At 49.0% G+C, this 21,229-nt stretch overlaps 2 protein-coding genes across 4 annotated transcripts in view; one reads left to right on the top strand and one right to left on the bottom strand.

Annotated features, from left to right (window-relative positions):
• LOC135909448 (uncharacterized) overlaps nt 1-5,011 on the bottom strand; it is a 63,544-nt gene extending 58,533 nt beyond the window's left edge. The window contains exon 1 of one of the 3 annotated variants that reach the window (XM_070536027.1): nt 4,736-5,011. The gene's annotated coding sequence lies outside the window, so the exon portion shown is untranslated. The remainder of the gene's footprint in view (nt 1-4,735) is intronic. The other 2 variants (XM_065441412.2, XM_070536028.1) reach the window with 2 other exon arrangements.
• A 5,813-nt stretch (nt 5,012-10,824) lies between these two features.
• Nucleotides 10,825-12,827, top strand: LOC139057910 (solute carrier family 22 member 13-like). Its single transcript, XM_070536700.1, has 2 exons — nt 10,825-11,197; nt 11,256-12,827. Exon 2 carries the CDS (start codon nt 11,304-11,306, stop codon nt 12,042-12,044), a length of 741 nt encoding a protein of 246 aa, XP_070392801.1. The 5' UTR covers nt 10,825-11,197; nt 11,256-11,303; the 3' UTR covers nt 12,045-12,827.
• Nucleotides 12,828-21,229: the final 8,402 nt, after the last annotated feature.

The raw sequence follows: 21,229 nt of genomic DNA, 5'->3' as shown, positions 1-21,229 counted from the left end.
TCTCATTGAAACACTGACATGGCAAAATATTATACCCTCTTCATCAAACCTTAGCCTTGCACATTCAGGGATCATTCTAAAATTCAAATAACATTTCAGTTTTCATTGATAATAAATATTCAGGAGCTTTTATATACCTACTTGTGCAAGTTGAATGATTCAGATGAATGATTCATGTTTATGGCATGCCACAAGGACATCATGATAAGTGAATCTTTGGAAAAATGCGTGCCTTTAACATTTGCCTCGTGCAGGGTAGCAAAAAGACAGGGTACGAGGATAATGGAGAGTAGACAGCAAACAACTTGCATATGTATAACAGAATGACTAGCTTAGAGTTAAATATAGTCGTGTTGTGCTCACTTCTAAGATGCTGATGAATTAGCTGCACCTCTCTGTAAAACAGTTGTGTGCAAGGAGGTCGCTTTAGCAAATTCTTCCTGCAGATGACAGTTCTGCACCTTTTCTCCCTTTGAGGTAACATCACCCCAGCAATGAGAAAGAACACAACTGGTAAGGAGAGATGCAGGGATGCACTCCTTCAAACCAGTCAGACCAAGACAACTGTGGCGTCATCGTATGATACAGCATTCGAGGTGGCAGAACACAGTCACATGTTAAAGGAGTTAAAATTGAGAAGAAAGCAACAACTTCAAAGGATAATTTTTATTTCTTTGCAACTACTTTAATATACCGCACTGTGTCAAAATTCTTTTAGGGAAAGCTTGGATTAAGAGACACTACCCGCATCTAAATGATCCTCTCATGTGCGATAATAATTGTTTCAAAGGTCTTTTAACACTGTAAAAAAAATGGCTGTGGCTTAGCTAAGGTTAAGCCCAGGATGCGAAGCATACAAGCCTTTATTTTAACGCGACAGTGTTAAGGAGCTCGTGTCGCAGAAAAGCCGGTGTCGTCGGCGTCGGCTCAGGCGTGCGGCGCTTGCTCAGGCGCACATTTCGTTGTCGCGCCGAACGCTGCGTTGCTCGACGCTCACCGCGTCCGATGCGGGGGGCGATGCCGCGAGCGACGGCGTGAGCTGAAGCGCCGTTTTTCCGCTGTCGTGACGTCACGGTGTCACGTGGTATTGAAGGCGACACCGCCGTGCCTGAGGAGCTGGGTTGAGCTCTCGTAATATGCTTCGCATAAAAATGAGATGGTTGGAAATTCCCTCTCAAAGATGTTAAAGTGTGCGTTAGCCAACTTGATGCATCCTGCAGACATTACCAAGAGAAAGTTCAGGCAAAACGGTGAACTATAACTTCCTCATTTCAGATACACAAGAAAACTCTGCCACCATCCCCATGTTGCATGGCCAGTTGACTTAAAAATTAAACTTGAACATTCAAGACTTTGGCGTAATAGTTCTGTGGAAACCCGCAAGGTTTGCTCTCCACCTTGCGGGTTTCCACAGCGCTATTACATCACACTCTTGCCTTTGCTTCGAGTTGTTGACAAATTCGACTTTGCCCTGCCATCTGCTAGGTGCCTGGTTAGCGCAGATGGTAGAGCGGCTGCACCAGAAAGGCGATGCTCCCGGGCTCGAGTCCAGGACCAGGATTAATTTTTCTTCAAATGTGAGGGTTTTCTTTCGAGGAATCTATGCAGGCTTCCTTTGTAGCAACTGTTACGATTGGGCGGATGTCTCATTTTGCTTAATTCAAGACTTTGACTAGAATAATATCCTTTCCGAGTTGAAATAAACATCAGAAGTTCTAGGCAGGGGCGTAATTTCAATGCAAATAAATCCATCATATGCTTTTAAGTATGGTTTAACACCCTTCGGCAGTGCCAAGAAAACTGTAAAGCCTCAAATATAAATGGAGTGTTTGGTTCCTGCTTGTTCTTTAGTTTGAGTTTATTTGGTCTCTGTGTAGCTTTAAAGTGAAAATTAATGTACCTAACATACTCAATCCTTACCACGCTCCTTTCTTCCCTTATGTATAGTTAGATTACTTATACAGGTGTCACATGGCGTACTTTCGATTAGGATCGAGCCCTATTGGGCTAGAATTTCTTAGTCGTGATTGGCTCCTTTGCACAAGATGCACGAGGGAGCCAATTGGTCACGAAATTCGATCCAGATCCGGCTCGATCGCGATCAAAAGCAGCCATGTGACACCGGTGTTATACTTGGAAGCGCAAATTTTTAAAGTTATTGATTCTACTTATGTATGCCTAATAGAAGTTCTTAGTGCCAATAACAGGTATTAGAACCATTTATTTAGCACTTGAACACTATCTCTATACATGACCATCTTCAATGGAACTGCTTAAGCAATATGATTCAATCACTGAATACTTTTTGTTATTCTCTTACAAATTTAAATAACATGTCTAAGCTACAGTATGTTACTTTGAGATAGAAGTGTTACAACCACTGCACAAATTAAGACTATATGTACCTGCCCCACAAAAGCCACATTGTATCCTCTTACCAAGACCACCAAGGTACCAGCTGGTCCATCTTTGCCCATCTCTCGAACCAAGACTTGCATGATCATGTTCCCTTTCCCTAGTACAAAGTAGCAGACTGAAGTGCACTAGCTCAGGTCACCCTCTCTTGTCTTTCCTATCAATTAAATCTATCTATCTACATAACCATATCCATGAGCACGTGTTTAGCTTGTACTGTTAGGAGAATACATGTAATTTTGTTACCATACTAGCATTCTCTTTTGTCTGTACGTCTTATATTTTGGTACGCATCTGCATGCACTGCTATTCTGTATTGTCTGTGTTTAATTTTGTTAAATCTGATTAATTTTGTTATGTTATTTGATTATGAAATGCTTAGTGTTTGCCTCCTGTTCTCTGATATTCATTTAGATATTATAACTGCCCTTAGACAATGCCCTTTGGGTCTCTAAGGTTGAATAAACAAATAAATAAATAAATAACCTCAATGCCACATCCTAGCGTCTTAAGTGGTTGGTCTCTAGGGACGACGATATGCAGCATTTTTTTACAAATGCACCAGATATGATAAAACAACCTCAGGAACAATTAAGACAACACCATGACAAATTGCAAAAAAAAGAAAGAAAGACACTTCATTTAACTTGAAATCCAACCCTTTTTCATACTTGTAGGAAGATGTAACTTGAATGAGTTTCATTTACTGTGCAAACGTGTTCTATGAAAGTGAACTTGCACACTTTTATGAATCTGTGTCGTAGAACACATTACGCACTTTCCTGCAAAGGAAAGAAAATTGTCTGTATCCTCAAATTTAAACCAAAATGAATTGTTTCAGCATTTGGTGCATGGTCAAGCGTGGTTTCAATGCTAGCGCACAAAATCAACAATGTTTATGTTAGCCTAATGCACTTTTCAGTCAAAATACGATGAATGAGCAGTTAATTAGTAACCTCCTATTTCTTATGAGTGAGCACTTTCTATAACGTATATATGTGAGGGTGGATATTGCGGGAGGACGAGGGATGGACAGGCTAGATAGAATAAGGAGAAGGTAGAGCTGGCTCAGTAGTACCACTTAGAGTCGACATGCTGGCAAAGTTATGCTAAGCTCCAAATTACAGGGGCACATTTAATGAAGGTCTGCTGTTCTGCATGCCAAGTCAACCACTGTTGTGAGGGACTCCCACACTTAATGCTAGCAGGAGCTGCAGCTATGCTGGGCATGTGTTACGAGTAATGAGTGCGTGTTCGATGCGCTTTGTTCGCAATACTCAAGCATGCTTGATTATAAATAAATTAAGTAGATTTGAGCGATGAGTGGTGCTTGCAATATGCTTGCAACATGTCTGTACACCCTGTTGCACGTGCCAAGGAAAAGCTTAATTAAATCTGGATCCCTTGTTACACGAAAAGCCGTGGCACCACACCTGTAAAAGCATGCACCTATTAACCCTGCAAAATTAAAGTAAAAAGAAAAGCGAAAAAGAAATTAAATGGAAGAAAGCCATTGTAACGGTGTTTAGCTGAAAATGTTAGCGCCTAGGTGTTAGCAGAAAGCGAAAAAAAGAAAGACAGGGCAATTTTGTCAAATTTTAGTGATGCAGTAACCCTGTCAGACATCGCAAGTTAATGTAGTTTTGCTTTGGCAGGGGACTTCACCGCGTATTCGGTAGCCCTTCTTCGACCACGTGAGCAGGGCAAAACAATTCGCTGTTGGTTTCATACAGGCACAGAAAAAGTACGAACTAACCCGACACAAAGGAAAGACGGACAAGGCGCTCTGCCGTGTCTAGCTACTTCTGTGTTTGCATCAAGAATCTGCTGCCGCCTGTCAATTTGTCGCTCTGATTATGCACTGAAGCGAAAATGTTTGTCTTAAGCTGAAGTGGCACGGTTTAAATCTTTTCTTACTAAACAGATTCCGATCGACAGTCTAACAGAATCGGAAGTTTCGCCTCGTGTATATCGCATGCACGAGGCGCAGCTTCCAAGGGAAAAACAAAACAAAGGACGAAGCAGATTTACAAAGGGAAACACCATCTAGGTCAAATACAACAGCAGAAGGAGCGCACGCTACTACAAAACATAAACGTCGCTAGCGCTGAAATAATACTATAGGGTGACGATCATGCGAGGAACGACGAGGATGCAACGACAGGGCAGCTGGACAGGGTTAGTGCATGGGAGCGCTTGCGTTCGCACACGGACGTAGTACGCGCGCCAACGAAAACACTCCACACTACCACGCCAAAGTCCACCGTTGCGCACAACACACCAACGCACTCCACGTGACCCACAAAGAAACGTGTCTCACCGCAAAAGTCATCCGTCACACAGGCGGAACTTGGCACTCCATAATTGCGAGCATAAACGGTTCTAACCACGGCTGGGTCTGTATCTGCCACGTCATGTGCAAGTCGCGCGTAGTCGACGCCAGCAAAAGCGCAGGATAGCAGTGGTGGCTACAACAAAACCAAAATAGAGGAGGCGATAGGTGATGACCAAAACCAAACTGTGCGTAGGAATGTGTGAAACGGCACTATATTTTGCTGCTTGTCTAGGGGCCTTGGCTGGTGAAAAATGAATGGCTGGTATAGGGACTTTTAAGAACCAATTCAGTTGATTGTGCACTCACGGTGCGATTCATTTCCAGCGGCGTAGCACAAGACTATCACCACTGCGTGGTAGAATAGGAGTGACTATAACATAAGAAAACGAGTGCAACATGGATAATGCGTACATATAGGTATGTACATCTGCGCCTGGCCACCTGGCCCTAGCGTCTAGGTACGCCTTGTACTCATGAAAATGACGTCTCAGCACCCTAGCTCCTTCCCTACCTTTGCAGGGAAGCACGCGCTGTTTGCTCCACACGATCCCTATATATGCGTTAAAAAAGCTCAGTATTAGCAAACTGCATTTTGCCATCAATACTGTGACTCTCATAGCCACTTATACTGTGGAAGAAGGCTTGATAAGCGAGAAAAGACGCAAGGACGAAATACCTGGCCCTAGCGTCTAGGTACGCCCTGTACGCATGAAAATGACGTCCCTAGAACCCTAGCTGCTTCCCCATCCGTGCTGGGAAGCACGCTCTGTAAAAGCTCTGTATTAGGAAACTGCATTTTGCCATCAATACTGTGACTCTCTTAGCCACTTTTACTGTGGGAGAAGGCTTGATAAGCCAGAAAAGACGCAAGGACGAAATAATGTTGACGATGCCATGTTGAAATTCCCGCACCAACTGCCGCGACTCGCGGGCCTAGTTTTTATCGGTACAATATGGAAGACTACACCGCATTTTAAAGGAGCCGAAGACTTGTTATAGAAAGTTTTGAGAACTTTGACAGCGTCACAACAACTTAGGCACGCAAGATAAAAAAAATCGAAATTCATGACGTCACATTGACTTATCGGCGTTGAGGTTTCGGCGCGAAGACCTGAAATTGTAAGTTCGCTCTTCGCTTTCTATTTTGTTATTCAGCCATGAAATTATCAAAAATAGAGTTTTGAAGGAATAACTTATCAATTGAAACTGATTGAAGTCGTTTCGGGCATACATATAGTTGGCGTGGCTGAAGGTTTCGAAAGAACAGGGACCGGGAGGGGGTACCTGTTTTGAACGTGTTTTTCAAAACCGATGTACAAATTGTAGTGACTTGACAACAGAGCAGGAATATTTACGAGCAGTAATACTTATTCAGGCTTAATTAGGTGACATGCCTGTACTGACTATTGGAAAGACAGTGAACTACCGCGGAAAAAAAGGAGCAGTTTTTGGAGGGACACAACAGGAATTTATTATCTCGCGCTAAATCGAAAGATGAGGCTTCTCTAATAAAGAATTCGTAGCGAGAACAGAGCCTTTGTAAGTGATAAAATGACGAAAACTGAAAATCAATGTGGCGGCACCTCTAATGGATCATGATATCTCCAAGGGGGTACCTTTCAGGTGCCGTCAGCACTGGCCGATTCAAAGAGAGCGCAAGGAGAGCAGTCAAATGGGGAATACGTCAGCTCGTCCTTTTGCTGCCGGCGATTCAAAATTGACGAGCAACAGCCGGACCTTCAGTGACAATTTTCTACAATATATATATATATATATATATATATATATATATATATATATATATATATATATATATATATATATATATTTATATATATATACAGTGAAGTAGACGCGCTTATGAAGCGGTTTATTGACGTTTCGGCCGGGGTCTGGCCGAAACGTCAATAAACCGCTTCATACGCGCGTCTACTTCACTGTGAATATTTACCCGGACCCAGAACTGCTTTTTTTCTGGTATATATATATATATATATATATATATATATATATATATATATATATATATATATATATATATATATATGTATATATGTATATATATACGCAGGAAAGAGACGACGAATTTTTTGGAAGACTTCTTTTACTTAACGTTTTCGGCTGGTGGACCAGCCTTCGTCAGAGTACAGTCTGTACTCTGACGAAGGCTGGTCCACCAGCCGAAAACGTTAAGTAAAAGAAGTCTTCCAAAAAATTCGTCGTCTCTTTCCTGCGTATGTTACGTCGGGTCCTGTGTGCTGAACTTTGAAGAAAACCCCCATATATATATATATATATATATATATATATATATTGGCACACAGAAAACCATGATAGACTTCTTCTATGCGAATAATCTATCGATCTAACTCGGCTTCGTATTTTCCAGTATTGCAGCACAAGATCAGTCACTAAGAAAAAAAAATTACCGACAATTACGTTACTTCCTAATGCGAAATTTGAGCGCAGCAAATAAACTGTTTCACCTTTTCGATAGATTTTGCATGCATGAAGAACACAGTCTGAATTGACACAAGTCCGAGTTGGGAAACGCACACCGGAGATTTTCACGGCACGTATCCGGAAGCGGTTTCACGTCATTTTGGAACCAGAGCCGATCACACACTGAACACACACTTCCAAACGGATTGTCTGTAAACTGTCGCCGGAAAGCATTTGTTGCACCCTGACTGTTTGCGAGCCTTTGTTTGCGTTTGGCCTCGGCCTCGGCCGCGCGAACGGTAGAGTCTTCTCTGTGACGGCGATGAGCTTCTGCTTCTGCTGGTTGCTCTCGACGGCGGCGATGAGCCTCCGCTTCGGCGGTGCGAACGGAAGGGTCTTCTCGGCGGCGGCGATGAGCTTCTGCTTCAGCCTCGCTTGGTTGCTCTCGACGGCGGCGATGAGCCTCCGCTTCGGCGGCGCGAACTGCAGAGTCTCCTCGGCGGCGGCGATGAGCTTCTGCTTCAGCCTCGCTTCTCTCGACGGCGGCGATGAGCCTCCGCTTCGGCGGCGCGAACGGCAGGGTCTTCTCGGCGGCGGCGCTTAGCCTCTGCTTCGGCGACGCGTACTCCTGGATCATCTCGACGGCGGCGACGGTAAGCTTCTGCTTCGGCGGCACGCACCTCTGGATTCTGACGGCGACGGCGCTGGGCCTCTGCTCTGGCAGCTCGTTTAGCAGCAGCAGCAGCAGCAGCAGACGGAGGACTTCCATCGGTCGTCTCGCTCATGGCTCAGAAAGAACTGGCAGATAATTTCGCAGTGGCGAACGGCAGCGGCAATTTCGGCTCGGGCGGTGCACATATACAGATCCGCCGCCACCGATCTGGCTCTCTGATTGCCACCGCACAGGGGTTGCATTGGAGGAGGAGCGAAGAAAGGAATTAAGTTCGAGCCGGCGCTTTGACAACCGGAGACTCGCAGGAAGAGGGGGGAGGGGGCGGCGTGTACACCCAGCGGCAAACGATGGGGGCAGAAGCGCGCGCAGCAAGCGGACAACACGATAAAGGGAGGAGGGAAGAGATAGCAGCGACTGACTGATGCCGCTGACGCCGATAGTGAGTCAACCCCAGCTGCGGAGTTGGTTTCAGGGACAACGCCGCCGATGCCGACACAAACAATATGATACCCTCGCTTCCGCAGCGCTAAGAACCAGGTCTAGCCGTGGGAAGGTGGTCACGTATTCGTCGACGTGCCGGGGCCTACGTGAAATAACCGGCGCGTCGGCAACTGAAGAGCACCCTATCCGCCACACAAGAACAGGGGGGGGGGGGGACCCTTTCCTCCTCTTTCTGCATGGCGGCGACGGTGTTCTATGCAGTCACGTTATCTTGACTATCTAGCGGCGTCAGCGGCATCCAGCGGTATCAGTCGGTCGCTGCTAGCGCTGGGGGGATGAAAGGGGGGCGGAGCTGGTTACGAGGCCGACGACAACGCCGACGACGACGCGAAACCCAGGAACGGACGCCAAAGAGCTGTGCTCTAAAAAATTGCATGGATTGCGCCTCAACAACTTCAGAGCCTGCAAACGAGCTTTCCAAGAAAGAATGGGCGCTCTGGCTATAGCTTTCAGAAACGCTAAATGAGCGGTTGCCAAAAAAAATATCAGATTAAGAAAATGAAAAAGGTCCTCAACCTTGTTTCATTTTGCTTCCCAATGGTGGACCATATAGAGCAACTATATGCTCCCGCAGGGAGCACATACAGAGCTCTCCAGGGACCTCCTTCGAGATATTCATACAATTCACCGTGAATTTCACGACGATCGATTTTGTCAAACGCGTACCCCAACAGTCTATATTATCGGCGGCTGGATAAAAACATACTGTGCTTTTATCCAGCGGCCGTGATAGTACTATACTCGCGGACAACTTTATGTGGCAATGAAGGGAAATCTACGGCCATAAGAGCACTGCGCGGGCCTGATTTTCCGGCGCGGGCCCGCTTTACGAAGCCCGAGCCCGTGTTTCCAAGCCTGGGTCTGGCCCGGGCGTTCATTGTTATGCTTAGCCAGTGTCCGCGTGTGCATGACCAGGCCCGGCCTGCAAGTAATATACACGTAGGGGGTTTCTTCAGAGTTCAGCACGCAGGACCCGACGTAACATGTGCAGGAAAGACACGACGAAGTGGACTGTACTCTGACGAAGGCTGGTCCACCAGCCTTCGTCAGAGTACAGTCCAGTTCGTCGTCGTCGTCGTCTCTCTCTCTCTCTCTCTCTCTCTCTCTCTCTCTCTATATATATATATATATATATATATATATATATATATATATATATATATATATATTACAGGTTGTACCGTATGTGTCAGCCTCACCTTCTAGGGGTCTATCAGCTGCTGTGTATAAGCGATAAAAGGCCGAAATATGAATTGCCTGTGCAGTTATTTTTTCTGCTGGTGTGCATGCCTTCATCTTGATCGTGCAATTTGGTCCTATAAGGTCATTCAGCATACGAATGCACAGGGCGTCCCAGCTAACTTTAGCCAGAGTGTAAAAATGTGCAAATGCCACGTAGCTGTACAGAACAAAGGTAATGTTTGCCGTCCCTTGGAGATGCTCAAACCATATTATTTTTTCATTCCTCCTAACTGGATATTTATGCTTCATTAATTAATCAAAAGTACATAAAAGTGTTTTTTTCTGCGCGTGAAAGAAGCCCGCAAATGCGGGCAAAGTTGCCGCACGACTGGCCGTTCGAGGCACTTACAGTCGGGTACCTACAACATTAGAAAAAAGTGGAGGCCCCGCCCAGATGACCGAAGCGCGATAGCCGATTGCCTCCGCGACTAAAATAGTCCCGCTCAAGAAATCGTGCTTCTGAAACGCGCAATTCATGCATAAAAACTTTTTTTTGTATTTTGACGACTGGTTTAGTAGAGCTCTCATGTGCTACAGCACATGCCGGATCGCGAGAGAAAAATAACCCCGTGCCTTCTGCAACGCTGCTCGTGTTATAATGTTCGAAGGTGCGTAATATGAAGTTTCAGAGATGCATGGACGCGAGCGGCAGCACGAAGCGGTCGCTCCCCGCTGCCGGCGCTCTTCACCACGCCAGTATTTTTGACAGTGAGTGCTTGCGCGCCCTGAGCGAGATGACGTCATGTTTGCCTGCGCGCCAGACACTGTGTTTTGTGTTTTAGTTTATCCAGAAACCGAACGCTTAATTACTGAAATTTATGAGGCCGATAAGACCGGGAATCTTCGTGGATATTCGTTTAATACTGTGCTATCTCTATCACTAATTCGCGCCTTTCGTAGAGCACTGCGACTTTCTTTATCCTATACGGCAAACACGAAAAATCCATTTTTTCTTCCTTTTCAACGTATGCCGCACACCTTGGCATATTTCGTCATATCGTCGTCCAATCCACTGCTGTGGTGGCACGCAGTATTAGAATGAAGAAAAGGTAGAAGAAGAAAAGCCTGCAGGTTTTTTTCTTATTTTAAGCGAATACGTAATACTTCAAAAGATTAAGTAAATGCTTCAGCTCACTAGGCCAATCCCCCAGTGGGGGTATGAGCCGTAATATGAGACCATTATCATCATCATCAGGTTGCTCGCGCACGGCCCATGCCGTGGACCTGTTCTCCCGGCGGCGTCTCAAAGAGCTCGACTTGCAAACCGCCGACTGCTTTGACTGCCACGACGCATTCGGCTACGGCAATTTCCAGCGAGAAATGCTGCTCGTGGCCGTTCTCTCCACGTTCGCCATGAACTGCCACGCGATCGCGTTCGCACTGACCTCCGGAGACGTGGACCACTGGTGCCGGCAGCCACCTGGCTGAACATGTCCACCGCGGATTGGAACAGTGCGGCCATCCCGGTGGAAGCCGACGGGTGGTTCAGCCGATGCCTGGTCTACTCGAACAGGGGCGACCGCAACGACACCGTGGCAGTCGAGTGCGACGCCTGGGACTACGACGCTGAACACGCGCACACTACCATGGTGAGCCGATGGAACCTTGTCTTACGCTGGCGCTGGCTCAACACCTTCGCCAAAATAGTGCACGGTGCAGGCTCGCCGCTCCTCGTGATCGCGTCGGGTCACATGTATGGCCGACCGCGGTGGTCGCAAGCCGGTCCTGTGGGTGTTGGTCTCAATGCTGCTGACCATGACGTCCGCGGGCTGCTTCGCCGACACCTACAGCATGTACCTTTCGACCAGGTTCCTCGCGGCCGCTTTCGGCGCGACCAACGTACTCGTCAGCCTCGTGATGCTTTACGAAGAGTCCGGCTACAGCGACCGAGTCTCAATGACCACCTTCGCCTCGTCATTCCCGTTCCTGCTGTCCGATATGTGGTCCCATCTGCTTCGGCTCAGCTTGGTTCACCTGGCTTCAGCGCGCCTCAGCTGGTTTCTGCTGCAGGTCGTCCTCCTGGCACCAACTCTACTCCACGTGGTCGCGTTCGCCATCACCCTGGAGTCGCCGCGATGGTTCATCGCCAAGCGGGACCTGCATAGAGCCGGCGTCGCCATGTTGTCCGCGGCCGAGGTCAACAACTTCAGGCCGTTCGGCATCGACTGGCTGATGAACATGTTGAAAGCCGAGGCTGCCAGGAGCGATGCCATGAAGAGAGTCTACACGCCGGGCAGCTCCGGATGTCCCGGAGGCGACGTGCGGTGGCGCGCCGTGGTTGCGCTCGCGACGCACGCCGTGATCACTTTCGCCGCCCACATGTTTCTCCTCACGTCGGCAGCGACGAACGTGAGGCACCTCTGGTGGGCCTCGTCCGGCGCCACGGTGTGCAGCTACGCGATCCTGTACGTCCTCGCAGCGCGGGCGGTCGCATGACGCGGCTCCTTAGGATCAGCATGGTGACCTTCATATTCTTGGCGTGCTGCATGAGTGTCAGTGCCACGGCGGCCAGTCTGGCTCCGCTTTTCGCGGCGATATTCATTGCGGCCAAGATATCGCCTACTTGGCAATCGTCGTGCACGCGGTGTATACGTCGTCGAGGCGTTCCCCACACCAGTGCGAGTCACGGCGTTGGCTTGGGTGGCCGCCTGCGGACGCGTGGGCGCCATCGCCGCATACCCGACGTCCGGACTTCGAGACGTGGGCCGCGAAGACCTGAGCCTAGCCATAGCGGCGACCCTGTTGTTCGCCACAGTGATGGCGTTTCACGCGTTGCTTACCACAGGGCAACATTCCCAGAAGTTGGTGTCTCGCCGGCCCTCGATGGCGAGCAAAGCGAGCACTGAAACCGTCAAGCTGGTGGCACGCAGGACCTAGACGTCCAGCAAACCAACCATCGACGTCATGAAGGAGACCTTGGAGCAGCCGCTGCCGCCGAGTCGCAAGTCTCCCAAGAGTCGTTCCAGCTCAATGAGCTCCAAGTCGAGTCTTTCCTTCCCATCAGGGAATGCGCAGCACAGAGTCAGCTGAACGATTCAGTATGATCGCCGGAGTGACCTCTGGTGGCTTCTAAACATTCGACTGTTAGGCTCTCTCTTTGATTTGACAAAAGCACCGTTTTTTTAAAAATCAACATGTCGATGGATTTTGTTTAGCTTAATATTGTGTATTCCTTCAATTATCGTGCTATAGAGCGATTTATAAATATACGTACGCTGACCGATCCCCTTTCGTGGATATGTGCCATAGTATGGAAGTCATCATCACAGTCAACATACGCAGACACGCCGCTTGGCCGATCCCCTTTCGTGGATATGTGCCACAGTATCGAAGTCATCGTCAAAGTCAAGATGCAGACACGCAGCTTGACCGATCCCTTTTCGTGAATATATATATGTGCCATAACATGAAAGACATCACAATCAACATGCCCACACGCCGCTCGGCCGATCCCTTTTCTTGTATATATGCCATAGTATGGAAGTCATCATCCAAATCAACATGCAGACACGCTGCTTGGCCGATCCCCTTTCGTGGATATGTGCCACAGTATCGAAGTCATCATGAAAGTCAAGATGCAGACACGCAGCTTGACCGATCCCTTTTCGTGGATATGTGCCATAGTATCGAAGTCATCATCAAAATCAACATGCACACACGCCGCTTGGCCGATCCCCTTTCGTGGATATGTGCCATAGTATCGAAGTCATCATCAAAGTCAAGATGCAAACACGCAGCTTGACCGATCCCTTTTCGTGGATATGTGCCATAACATGAAAGACATCACAATCAACATGCCCACACGCCGCTCGGCCGATCCCTTTTCTTGGATATATGCCATAGTATGGAAGTCATCATCCAAATCAACATGCAGACACGCTGCTTGGCCGATCCCCTTTCGTGGATATGTGCCACAGTATCGAAGTCATCATGAAAGTCAAGATGCAGACACGCAGCTTGACCGATCCCTTTTCGTGGATATGTGCCATAGTATCGAAGTCATCATCAAAGTCAAGATGCAGACACGCAGCTTGACCGATCCCTTTTCGTGGATATGTGCCATAGTATCAAAGTCATCATCAAAGTCAAGATGCAGACACGCAGCTTGACCGATCCCTTTTCGTGGATATGTGCCATAACATGAAAGACATCATCGCAATCAACATGCCCACACGCCGCTCGGCCGATCCCTTTTCTTGGATATATTCCATAGTATGGAAGTCATCATCCAAATCAACATGCAGACACGCTGCTTGGCCGATCCCCTTTCGTGGATATGTGCCATAACATGAAAGACATTACCACAATCAACATGCTCACACGCCGCTCAGCCGATTCCCTTTCTTGGATATATGCCATAATATGGAAGTCGTCATCACAATGAACATGCCGACACGCCGCTTGGCCGATCCCCTGTCGTGTATACATGCCATAGTATGGAAGACATCATCACAATCAACACGCAGACACGATGCTTGGCCGATCCCCTTTCGTGGATCTTCTGTCGTGGATGTGCCGTAGTATGAAAATCGCCATCGTAATCAACACGTGGAGACCACCCGAAAGAGCTAGTTGGTGTTGGCACGAGAGAAGTATACATATAACTTTTTTTCCTGAAGTTTGCAGCCCATGTATAAGAAGTACATATGCTGCTGAGGAGTAACGGCAAGTATTGATGAAGCAGCTAAATGCATGCGTATGCTGCTTTTCTGAATTTTTAGGTATTTTCTATAAGATCTGCAGATTTTCCTTTACTGTTTGTGCCATTTCCATGAGTGCTTTCCCGTGTATTTACGAAAATAGGTAGTGCGCTTGTGGGGTGATGATTAGAGGATCGGGCTGCTGTGTTGGCGGGCCGCGGTTCAAATCCCACCGCGGGACGCGTTTCTGCCTTTTTTTTTTATGCGGAAGCGTCAAGTGGCCCATTGAGCGAAAAAGCCGGTGGGGTCTGTAGCAGCGTAAATTGCGATTGGCTGCGACGACACGGCACGAGCGCGTTCCCATGGCTGCGACGTAACGTCACGAGCTCTACTCGCGCGCTCGTGACGTTGGCTCGCGCTTGCTGGCTCTGGCGGGCGAAAGGGAATTGCGTCAGGGAGAGGGCATCGCGTCGACGCCACGTCACCTTCGCTCTCGGAAGTCTGTCATCCGCTCGTTTCTTTGTCTGCGCAAGCTCTCGCCTGCGTTCTAACTGAACCTCGGTAAGGCCAAATCAAAACGCGCCAAGCGTCTCAACGCGCTGTTTGCCCGCGAGGCGTTCGTAGCTCGAAGGACTGCTCAACGGCGCTCAATTGGATCATTTCCCATTCATAACTGATAAAAAGTGCCTTAGGTGTCCTCGGATTTTTTATGCGAAGCATACTAGCCGCACAACCACGCTCTTCCTTACTGCGCCGCGCGCGGCCGCGTAGCTACCATATGACGTCATAACAGCTGCAAAAGCGGAGGCTCAACTCGTGCGCTCGCTTGCGGCCGCGTAGCTACATAGCCGGGTCTCAGCTCGTGCGCTCGCCTGCATGAGTTGTTTCTTCGCCTAGCCGAACCAAATATAGCCAAGCAACAGCAGTTCACCAGGCTAAACAGTGGTTCAACAACTAAAATAAAGGCTAGTATGCTTCGCCTCCTGGGCTTAACCTTAGCTAAGCCACAGCCATTTTTTTTATACTGAAATTGAATTTATTCTGCGGGAACCCGACCAGCGACCGACACAGGCGAAACCATGAGGTGGTAGGCGAAAAAAGCTTGGCTTTAAATGTGTTGTGACTGTGCAGGAGTGGGAGAAATACAAGCGTGCATAGAAATTGCTACAGAGGGAAATTGTCTGAATGCTTGTTGGCCAGAACTGATGAATCGATGTTCCGCGAAAGTTGCGTGGCATTCCGTTGTTAGGAACGGACATTGCTTTAATGAAAGCGGAAATCCCAAGTCTGACAAAACCACAGGTCGAGGTCGTTTAAATATAGTGCAAATCGATCGGCTGGAAAGGCGCACAAAATTCGCACGCAAAGGACTACGCAGTAATTAAAATTTCCGATCAGGATTTTGAGCGCCTATAGTACGCCACATTTTCTCTATGCATATAGGTACATGGAAAACACAGCTTCGAGACAAACACGTAACACAGGAAAAAGCCATGAAAGCAGTTAAGCAGAAATGTTCACCCATATTCCTCCACAGTTGATTAGGCGATCGCTCCAGCTATCCGTCGAAGCCTTATTTCCCCACTCATCCACACGCGCATATATAATAAATTCGCGCGCTCGATGTCCGCGTGCAGGGGGCCAATGTGTCGACGTACCCACACACATCCCAAGGCAGTTACTACCATACATAGGCATGCGCGCAAAGGGGACCACGCCCCCTCCCTCCCGCTCCCCCCTGGATTACTATAGAGAATGTGGGGGTCGTTATGGAGTGCGCAGTCGTTAGTTCGGGTTTTAGTTAGTTGCATGTCGATGGGCGCCTTCGATGGATGATTTTGCTTTTTGTTGAGCAAAACACCGCTGTTTTCCAGGTATATCTGCTTCGACCATTCAACATTGGTCAAAGGAATGCAGGCTTGTATTTCGAGATTCTGAGGACAGAATGCATAGACATATTTTTCAACGAGCAGTCGTCTGCGGACCGCTTGTACCTTGGGACGCCACAGGCTCGCCGCCATTGAACGCCTTCTGAATCGACTGAGAGCAAGCACGCACATATCAGCCGCCGGCCTCCGCTCCATGCAGCGTTCCGCCGAGAGCCCGGAAATAGCTTAGTACTACTTATTTAACACGTGGAAGAGGCAGGGACCTGCTCGAACTGCAAGAACTGCTACAGTGAATTGAATATGTCTGATAAGAGAGCGCGCGCTTCGCATACTATAGTTTGGCCGTCACACATGTATATAGTCTCATCCTTCAAAACATTACTCCCCAACCCATTTTGAAAAGCCTGCGCATGCCTACGCGGTTACAGCCAAATGAAAACACTTCGCCCGTGGGAAATCCAAAATGATGTCCCAATATATCCGAATGTAATTTCTGAGACAAATGGGACATCCGCTGTACGTCCGATTTTAGATGTTCTACTGCTCACGCATGAATATATAGCTAGATTGTGCTCCCAGAGGCTTTTTGTCTTTCAGTTTTCTTGAAAGAGAATTATGTTTTTTTCAAATGTTCAAATTATAATACAAAGCTATCCCCTGTCTATAGTTCTTACGCGTATACAGTGCTTTGCGTATTTTATAACGCAATTTACTCTGAAACTTCCAGTTAGTCAAAATGCACTGACGGTGCCGCCGGGCAAGCGGCATCTTGGTACACCGAAATTTCGGGAAAGGAGTGCAGGGAAGCACGTGCCCGGTTTGCCCCCCCCCCCCTATCCTGGTTACACCCTGTACTCGATCGCGTCAAAATATAAGTAGGGCACCTTAACATATATATATATATATATATATATATATATATATATATATATATATATATATATATATATATATATATATATATATATATATATATATATATATATATATATATATTGTAATGAAGCAGACGCGCCCCTGTGTATGTGCCGTCTGAAGAGGAAGACGAAGGGCCGTGCCGTGATCTCGAGCGACCCCGTGCTTCGGACAGCCCTTGCAGTGCCTTGTTTTGCCTAGCGTTCCACAACGTCGTGAACGAGAATAAACCTCATCGCATTTGGTGGAGGTTGCTGAGATCCTTCGCCTCGTCCTGGAGCTCCGCACTCGAACCCTGCCCACACGATCGCCTTCCACTATGCCTGATCCCGCCACCTCGTTGCCCGCCCCACCGGCTGCCACTGTCATCTGCGCCGGCGTCCCTCGTCAGCGCGACCCACCCATTTTCAGTGGGACCGCCGAACACGACGTGGAAGACTGGCTCTCATCGTACGAACGTGTAAGTGCCCATAACCGATGGGATGACCAGTCTAAGCTGACCAACGTGCCGTTCTACCTCGCCGACGTAGCCAAACTTTGGTTCTTCAACCACGAATCAGACTTTACAAGCTGGTCCGCCTTTAAGACTCTGTTTGCCGAAGTGTTTGATCGCCCAGCTGTGCGTACGCTACGCGCTGAACAGCGTCTACGCCAGCGCGCACAGCAGCCTGGAGAAACATTCCCCAGCTACATCGAGGATGTTCTCGATTTGTGCAAGCGGGTCAATCCCAGCATGTCAGAGGATGACAAGATCAAACACATCCTCAAGGGCATCGAGGACAGCGCATTCCAGATGTTGCTGGCCAAAGGCCCAACTAGCGTATCCGTCCTCATTAACCTCTGCCAGAGCTTTGACGAGCTGCGCCGCCAACGTTCCATCGCCCGCCAGAACATCCAGCACGCCGATTCCGTCTCCAGCATCGCGGTTTCTACCGAATTCACCAACTCGACCCTCTCGCAGCATATCAAAGATTTTATCCGTGAAGAGGTGGCCAGGCAGCTCTCGCTGCTGCCTCACAGTGACGCACCTACGGCAGCTTTGCCTCCAACGCTGCAGGAAGCCATCCGAAATCACATATCTGAAGCGCTTCCTGCAGCTCCTACAACCCCCCCACCCAACCCTATGAGTGTGCCGCTGGCCCATACCAACTTTGCCAACCACCCTACGTCGCTGCCGCTCAGTTATGCAGCCGTGGTTGCACGGCCACCTGCGCAGACCGCTTCCTTTCCATCGCCCATGAATCCGGCTTCATTTCAAGTTGCCCGACCGTCACCACACTTTTTTCGTCCCACCGAGACGTGGCGCACTCAAGACAACCGGCCTATCTGCTTCGCCTGCGGCATTGCTGGCCATGTGGCACGCTTCTGTCGCCGCCGCGCCTCAACTGCGTGTACCAGCTTTGACAGGCCCCGCTACGCACCACAATACGCCGCCACGCCTCCATTATCACCGCGACGTCTCGACACTGATCGCCGGTTGGAAACTCGGCGCTCCCCTTCCCCTCGTCGGCGTTCGATTTCGCCCCTGCGTCGTCGAGTTCCCACTGAAGAGGGAAACTGACTGCTGCAGTTCCTGAGGCAAGAACTGCAAATACGTCGATTTTCTCAAGACCTCAATCTTCGCCGCAAAATGTAATTACCGTTTTTGTAGAGGGAGTACCAGCAGTGGCACTAGTCGATACCGGAGCAGCCGTTTCCGTCATTCACGAGGGCCTTTGCCGCAAGCTACGAAAAGTGACTACAGCTCGCTCTGGCCTGGTGCTCGCCACTGCCAGCGCGCAGCGAATCCACCCTTCAGCTGTATGCACGGCCCGTGTCGTCATCAACGACGTTCTGTACATAATCGAGTGTTTCGTGCTACCATCGTGCTCTCACGACCTCATCATTGGTTGGGATTTCCTGTCACGTCATCATGCTGTCATTGACTGTTCACGTGCAGAAGTGTCGCTTTTACCACTATGTGAATCACTGCCGACCAGCTCTCCTCATTTTGCCGACAAACTCACTGTTGATGCCGACACAACCGTACCTCCTGAGTCGTCGATGGCTGTTGTCTTGTCGTCTGATTCCGCATCTGACGCCACCGTAGTGTTCACGCCGTCCGATGTGTTTGCTCAACGCAAGGGCATTGTTCTTCCGTTTGCCGTGCTTACTGTAACCTCTGGCTCAACTGTGATGCTGGTCACCAACTACTACCAGTACCCGATCAGCCTACTGCGTGGAGAGACGGTAGGATACTTTCAAGCGGTCGACTACGTCGACGACTTCGATGTTCCTGCCGCCTCCCTCCGTCACCTTGACGCCATCGCTTCGGTCTCCGGCTCATCACCTTCAGTGGGTTTTGACAAAGCCATCGACCCTGCACTTTCCCCATCTCATCGCCGCCAACTTCTCGCTCTCCTTCACAAGTTTGTCTCTTCTTTCGACTGTCATCAGACGTCACTGGGCCGTGCCACCGGTGTTTCTCACATCATCGACACTGGTTCCCACTCCCCCTTGCGACAGCGCCCGTATCGTGTCTCTGCCGAAGAGCGCCGAATCATCACGGAGCACGTGGACGACATGCTCCAACGTAAAGTCATCCGTCCCTCTCAAAGTCCTTGGTCTTCACCTGTCGTATTGGTGAGGAAAAAAGATGGCTCCATTCGCTTTTGTGTCGACTACAGACGCCTAAACAAGATAACGAGGAAAGACGTTTATCCTCTGCCTCGAATCGATGACGCTCTCGACTGTTTACAAGGCGCAGAATACTTCAGTTCCTTGGATCTGCGCTCCGGGTACTGGCAAGTTCCCATGGCCAAGCCTGACCGTCCGAAAACCGCATTCGTTACACCCGATGGCCTCTACGAATTTAACGTCATGCCCTTCGGGTTGTGCAGCGTATGATCGACACCATCCTTCGTGGCCACAAATGGAAGACCTGTTTATGTTACCTCGACGACATCGTCGTCTTCTCAACCGATTTTCCGACGCACCTCGCTCGCCTGCATGACATTCTGACCTGTCTCGCCTCTGCCGGTCTACAGCTTAACCTCAAAAAGTGCCGCTTTGCTGCAAGCAAGCTAACCATATTGGGTCACGTTATCTCAAAAGACGGCGTCCTCCCGGATCCAGACAAGCTCCGCGCTGTTGCAGAGTTCCCAAGGCCCACGTCTATCAAAACCCTCCGAAGTTTTATTGGCTTATGTTCTTATTTTCGTCGCTTCGTACGCAATTTCGCATCCATCATGGCGCCTTTGACAAGTTTACTTTCCGCCAGTAACGGCATAGCAGCATGGTCACCTGAATGTGATGCAGCATTTCAGCAATTGCGCCACTTGTTGACCTCACCACCGATTCTTCGCCACTACGACCCTGATGCTCCCACGGAAGTCCATACTGACGCCAGCGGAGTTGGCCTTGGCGCGGTCTTAGCGCAACGGAAAGCTGGCTATGATGAATACGTCGTCGCTTATGCGAGCCGTACTCTAAAGAAAGCAGAATTAAATTACTCCGTCACAGAAAAGGAGTGTCTAGCGATCATCTGGGCATTAAGCAAGTTTCGCCCATACCTTTACGGCCGTTCTTTCGCCGTTGTTACTGACCACCATGCCCTTTGTTGGCTTTCTTCCTTGAAAGACCCGTCTGGACGCTTGGGACGTTGGGCGCTTCGCTTGCAAGAGTACGACATCCGCGTCATGTACCGCTCTGGTCGCAAGCACTCCGACGCTGATGCGCTCTCTCCCTCCCCACTGACGCCTGATTTGGCGTCGTTGTCAGCTTCCTCGTCCACCCTGTCACCGTTCACCATCCCTGACATGCTCACAGAGCAGCGCAAGGACCCATCCCTTGCAATGTTACTCGACTACCTTGCTGCTCCGTCTGATGTCCCTTCGACACGAGCACTGCGTCGCCAAGCAACCCACTTCTCAGTGCGGGACAACATTCTATATCGCCGAAACTACATGCCCGACGGACGCAAATGGCTCCTCGCTATACCTCGTCATATGCGCTCTGACGTCTGCGCGTCTTTTCACGCTGACCCCATAAGCGCTCATGCCGGCGTCCTCAAAACTTACACAAGGTTGCGTCAGTGCTATTATTGGAGAGGCATGTACAACTTTGTGCAAAAGTACATTCAGTCTTGCACTACATGCCAACAAAGCAAAACACCTACACAGCGTTTCACAGGACCGTT

This window comes from Dermacentor albipictus, chromosome 3 (assembly GCF_038994185.2).
Source record: "Dermacentor albipictus isolate Rhodes 1998 colony chromosome 3, USDA_Dalb.pri_finalv2, whole genome shotgun sequence".
Classification (NCBI taxonomy): Eukaryota; Metazoa; Arthropoda; class Arachnida; order Ixodida; family Ixodidae; genus Dermacentor; species Dermacentor albipictus.
This window is presented reverse-complemented; position numbering and strand designations above follow the sequence as displayed.

What these genes read in the sequence shown, in the direction of transcription:
- LOC139057910 (XM_070536700.1), top strand. Translation starts at nt 11,304, where the DNA reads ATGGCCGACCGCGGTGGTCGCAAGCCGGTCCTGTGGGTGTTGGTCTCA.